Below are 6,058 nucleotides of genomic sequence, written 5' to 3' on the forward strand. Positions count from 1 at the left end.
ATCGAACAACAAAGACCGTTCGCACTTATTATAGTTTCTTTATACAACCATATATTCAAATATGAGTTTACACGAGTGTGAAACCCACGTTAAGAACAAACTGAAAAATAAGCAGGAATTAACATTTCTAACTATGCCGGACTATGGATTTCTAATGCATAGCAATTAAGTAACCGCAAGTTGACGGATCAATGATTATAACAGCCTATATTTTCAGAAAACGTAATGTACGTATCTGGAAATATCCAACTGATTGGTCACGGAAAATTCGTTCCGTAGCTACAAACTTCAAAGAGAGCATAAGAAAACAGATTTTAAAAAAGAAAATGAAGCCCCACCTTTATAGAAAAAGAGAAACTAGCGGATCCATATTCACAACTACCGTGAATACATCCAATTGTTATTGATAATTGTTACTTGTTAGTGAAAGAGAGATACATGTGATATACATTGATATTAATAAGATAGATATATACATTGATATTAATAAGATATATATATATATATATATATATATATATATATATATATATATATAATAAGTTGACTTCTAGTGTACCTTCTATTTACACAGAAATACTTCACCCATCTCAGCAACATAATTACATGTCCATGTGAAAATAAATGAGATCAAAGGCCATTAATGGCCATCAATGGTTGGACATAAGATATATATTTATATTACTATTTTATATTATATTTTGATTGTTGATTTGAAGAATAAGAAGAAAAAACAATTTTTAATCTTCAATCCGTATTATCCAGAGCGCTGGTCAGTATGAGCAAAATTAATACATGCAGGTGCAATAATAAATCCTCGTCTGCATAGCCAACCGCATTCTTCCAATTAGAGAAGCCCTAACTTTATAATGCCTTACCGGCTTGACTTTAATGCACTTGGTTTGACTTTATTCCGTGATACATAAAACATCTTTAATTAAGCATTAGCCCCAACAACGAAATTAAATAACCCAAAATTGAATTGGAGTTATCAAATTTGTGACGAAAGTATTACTCAACAAACAAAGTACACTTTGTCACCACTTTAACCTTTTATACTCCTCCCACTAAAACCACAAATAATAGAAACCTCGTCAATAATATACGCCAACACAAACCTAACAACCTTTCTCTCTCGCTCTCTCTCTAGAAAGAGGTATTCCATGATCAAACTCAAAACAAACCCAACTCTGTTGCTCTTCCTATCAATACCACTACTCATCGCCACACTCCCATGGAACATCAAAGCTCACATCACCAAGAACTCTTCACTCTCACCGCACACGTGCCACAGAACATGCGGTCCCAAGCACGGACCGAGCGTGACCGTACAATACCCCTTCGGATTCTCCGACACGTGCGAAATCCCTCTGTCCTGCGACGCCGCCGAGGGAAAGGCCAGTCTCAGGAGGTTCCCGGTGGAGTCCGTGACCTCCGACGGAATCCGAATCAACCTCCGGACGAAATGCGACCGTCCGATGGGCGACGCCGTGGATCGGCTCTTCGGCAAGAACTACGCTCCGACGTCGCGCAACGCCGTGCTGCTGGAGAACTGCAGCGACGCCGGACCGCCGTGCGAGATTCCGTCGATCCTTGTCGAGACGCGATTCTCGTCGCAGGGGTGCGGCGACAAGAGCAGCATCAGCTGTTACACGGAGAGCAACACCACCGCCTTCATCGACCGGCGGCGGCTTCTCCGGCGGAAGTGCGGGTTCTTGCTGTCCTCGATCTCGGCGGACGGATCGGTGGCGCCGATCTCGCTGGCGGTGGAGATGGCGGAGCTCGGCTGGTGGATGGACGGAGATTGCCGCTGCTCCGACGACGCTAACTGCACCACAGTGGTGCCGCCGAGAGGGGTCGGAGTACGGAAAGGGTATAGATGTCATTGCAAGAAGGGTTTTGTTGGAGACGGTTTTCAGGCGGGTTTTGGTTGCCGGAAAGGTTAGTTTATTATTTACTCCACGTCTCCACTCTTACCTACCAAAATTTTAAGGAAAATGAAAGACATTTATTTATTTTCTTCTTTATTTGGAATTGTCGAACTAACTTTATTTACTAATTGTTTTTCAGAAGCTACTATTTTCATAATTTCAGATTTTGAGGTGTGATGCCACGTAATAATGTCTAATTAATTAGCTTGACACGTACGGTGTGTATCGTATCGCATATGCATTGTTTAGTATTAGGCTGAAGAAAAAGAGAGTAATTCATTGAATGCGTGTTTTTTTTTTCTTCTCTCTTTAACTTGATATTGCTTTACACGTACGAAATTCATGGGATTTTAATTAAAAATAATTGCTAAAATAAAAAGTGATATATTCCGGTTTTTCGCCTGAGTTTCTGTGGTGTATATATCATGAATGATTTAGCATAAGTTTCAGAGAAATTGACTTTCGGTGTAATTCATGAGTACTTTTTCGTGAGGCCAAGCGAGTTTCGTTTTGGGTTCACACTCAAATGATTGCTATCAAACAATATGGATATCTCATCGATTGATTCTCAGGTTAAAGGAGAAGAAAAAAAATTCCGTGTGAGTCCCACTCTAGCAAAACATTTGTCGTACCAACAAATTGAGACCATTGTTCTTCTTGAACATCTATAACGACTGTTTGCCTTTTAGTCAAAACTAATCATTTTTTTTTTAACCCAAGTGGTCGTTTAGTTACGTTCAAAATGATAGTTAAGCTTTTAATTTGACAATGCTTTTTATTTGGCACGCTTCTGATCACAACCACCTCTTTCTGTCGTACTTATTGTGGGGCATATATATTATATAGTGCACACAAAAAAAGGTGTTATAGTGGTCCGCTGATAATGCTATTTTGTTGATCAATTCTTTGTAGCGGTTAGAGATGTAGAAGTATAAGATGGATGGTGACGTAATCATGATGAAGCAATTTTGTCAAACGTTGAAAACTTAATACGATATAAAGAAAATAACAAGAAGAAAAATTAAATGAAATTGAATTCCAATCCATCGGATACCGGTAATATATATTCACATTTCATGAAGAGTCAACTAGATTATTCTTTGTTTATTCCATTAGCTTAGAAAAAGCATCATTCCTGTTTTTTGTAGTCAAACTTAAAAACAGTGTATGTGTTTTACACAGTCTCTAAAACATTGATATAAAAAAGAAAGAAAACGGCAAACGTACGAAAAACACAACTTAATGGCATGTCACAATTTTACAATAAGTGACAACACAGAGAGACTAAATATTCACCATGCATGAAATATTCTTTTCTTATTTTATTGTTAATTAAATATCTAATAATGCATGTCATCGTCGTCGTTTATGATGTAAACAAAACAGCACATTCAAAGTGCAGCGCAGTGAGATTTCTGTCCGGCAAATGCGGAGGTGAAAGAGTCGTCACATTAGTCGGAGGTAAATCAATTAATTAATTACCGTGCTAATTATTCACTAGTTGATCTATTTTCCAAAAAAAAAAAAATTGAATTTTCCCAAGGTTGACGAGTTTAAACTCTCAGCCATTGCAGTGGGAGTCTCGTTAACCATGACACTGTGCACAGTCACGTGCTGTTTTTGCCGACGGCGAGCGAAACAAAAAGCGCGGCGACTCACGAGACGCCGGCTCTCGGAAGCCACCGGAAATCTGAACGTGCCGATCTACCCTTACAAGGACATCGAGAGAGCCACGAACGGGTTCTCCGACAAGTACCGTCTCGGCACCGGCGCCTACGGGACGGTCTACGCCGGAAAGCTCAACTCCGGCGACCAGTGGGTGGCCATAAAGCGGATCCGCCACCGCGACGCCGACAGCATCGAGCAGGTCGTGAACGAGATCAGACTCATCTCCTCCGTTAGCCACCCGAACCTGATCCGCCTCCTCGGCTGCTCAATCGACTTCGGCGAGCAAATCCTCGTCTACGAGTTCATGCCCAACGGCACTCTCTGCCAGCACTTGCAGCGAGAGCGAGGCCACGGAATCCCGTGGCTCGTCCGCTTAACCGTCGCCACGGAAACCGCTCACGCGATCGCTCACCTTCACTCGGCTCTGATCTACCACCGAGACGTCAAGTCGAGCAACATCCTTTTGGACCACAGCTTCCGATCCAAGGTGGCGGATTTCGGGCTCTCGAGGCTCGGGATCTCCGAGAGCTCCCACGTGTCCACGGCGCCGCAGGGCACGCCGGGGTACCTTGACCCGCAGTACCACCAGAACTTCCACTTGTCGGACAAGAGCGACGTGTACAGCTTCGGGGTGGTATTGGTCGAGATCATCACCGGGATGAAGGCCGTTGACTTCTCGCGGCCCCAGAACGAGGTCAACCTCGCCAGCCTGGCGGCGGACCGAATCGGGAAGGGTCGCGTGGAGGAGATAGTCGACCCGTGGCTGGACCGCGCGGCCGACGCGTGGACGATGGCGTCGGTGCACAAGGTGGCTGAGCTGGCGTTCCGGTGCCTGGCGTACGACAGGGACGCCAGGCCGGGGATGGCTGAGGTGGCGGCGGAGCTCGAGCAGCTGAGGAAGGGAAGGTCGTCGTGGCGGGGCGGGTCGGAGGAGACGATCATCATCAATACTTCCTCGTCGTCCTCCGAGCCCTGCTCTTCTTCCTCTTCCTCCTCCAACGTCAGCGATAGACCTCCGAGCTCTGCGCGAGGATTTCGGCCGGCCCAACGAGCCACGTCTTTGTCGCCCAATACTTTGTGAAGGACACGTCACGTTTATGTATATTTCTGATAGATAACTGTTAGAACAGACGTAAACATGAAGTGAGGTTTGGCCCGGCTAGATCTGTGCAAGAACTCTGACTAAGTCTGTTTTCTCATCCACCATACATACATGTCAACACACACGTATAGTGAGTTTGCAATTTTTTTAATCTCTTTGCTTTTGTTTTGTAGAAAGGGAATGTTATGTTACGTACATGGAAGATGTTTGAACCTCGAGAAAAAGTTTCTTGAAGCGCAAGAAACTTGAACACCAAACTTTAAACACGATGAAAGAAATCAATCTAAAGGATTTATCCTAGTTCGGAAAATTTCCTGCGTCGAAAGTGATCACAGATGCTGATTTTGTTGCCACTACAACAATTGTTGAGTTCAGTCGCGGCTGAAGCCTCGTCGTCGTTAGGAATCAGCCGCGACAAGTTGCAGCTACAATGACTTGTGCGCATGCATATCAACTATCAAGTCGCAGTTATATGAGGTTTTTTTTATTTGTAATATATTTATATATGTTATAGATAATCGTTTGCTAATTAGAACTCAACAAGATTTGTAAATAGCTACTCTACAATTCTTTTCTTTTTTATTATTGGTGATGTACCCATTATTTATCTTAACTTTATTGTCCTCATTTTTCCAATAAATACACGTCTTATATAAGAAGTAAAATCCATCGGAAAGTAAAATTTTACTTTACACTTTCCTCTCATTTTCTATTTTCTCTATTATAGCTCTCTCTCTAAATTTCTTGTCTATAATTATTATTATTCGTAGTTTCAATTGTTTATCCGATTTTTATATATTTTTTTTTATAACAAGTCATTAGCACGATCATTTTTCTCTATAGTTAATCGGTGTACTAATTGTCCAAACAAATGTTTTTATTTTTATTTTTTATCAAGAGACATATTTTTTATGCATGATAAATTCTTTTTAGAAATTGAATTACTTACAATATCACACTTAATCTATGAAATTCCTCATATTTGTTGCCAGAAGAAAATGTATAAAATATAAAAAGTTAAATGTAGACCTAATAATTTGAAAAACATCAAGAATGAATCTCTTACTTGCAAAATATCAAAAAATGAACTTTTGACCAAAAAACGGACAAAAATACCCTTTCAAGACATTTGATTTTTTTACTCTATCATTGAAAAATATTAAATTCATAATATATTAGCATAATATTTTTTAATTTATTAAAATTAATCAAAACTAAGGTAAATAGAGCAAACATCGACTCTTTTTTGGAACACAGACTACAAAAAGATTCGTTGTTGCTTTTTATTCAAATAAATTTCGAAAAAATGATAAAATAAGATGAATTACGATGATATTCAAAGTTCATCGTAATTTAT

At 40.7% G+C, this 6,058-nt stretch overlaps 1 protein-coding gene across 2 annotated transcripts; it reads left to right on the forward strand.

Annotated features, from left to right (window-relative positions):
• Positions 1 to 1,041: 1,041 nt before the first annotated feature.
• On the forward strand, positions 1,042 to 5,393 carry LOC149392251 (wall-associated receptor kinase-like 14). 2 transcript variants are annotated; one of them, XR_016300156.1, is made up of 4 exons: positions 1,043 to 1,941; positions 3,318 to 3,392; positions 3,497 to 4,785; positions 4,875 to 5,393. XR_016300156.1 is itself a non-coding variant. In XM_089619658.1 (3 exons), the coding sequence occupies exons 1-3, from the start codon at positions 1,164 to 1,166 to the stop codon at positions 4,678 to 4,680; spliced, it is 2,037 nt and encodes a 678-aa protein (XP_089475784.1). In that variant the 5' UTR covers positions 1,042 to 1,163; the 3' UTR covers positions 4,681 to 5,393. The 2 variants fall into 2 exon arrangements, 1 of the variants encoding a protein (XP_089475784.1); XM_089619658.1 differs by having other exon boundaries at positions 1,042 to 1,941; positions 3,497 to 5,393.
• Positions 5,394 to 6,058: the final 665 nt, after the last annotated feature.

Source organism: Urtica dioica, chromosome 7 (genome assembly GCF_054948205.1).
Source record: "Urtica dioica subsp. dioica isolate 48M chromosome 7, U.dioica_male_clone48M_v1_H2, whole genome shotgun sequence".
In the NCBI taxonomy this organism is placed as follows: Eukaryota; Viridiplantae; Streptophyta; class Magnoliopsida; order Rosales; family Urticaceae; genus Urtica; species Urtica dioica.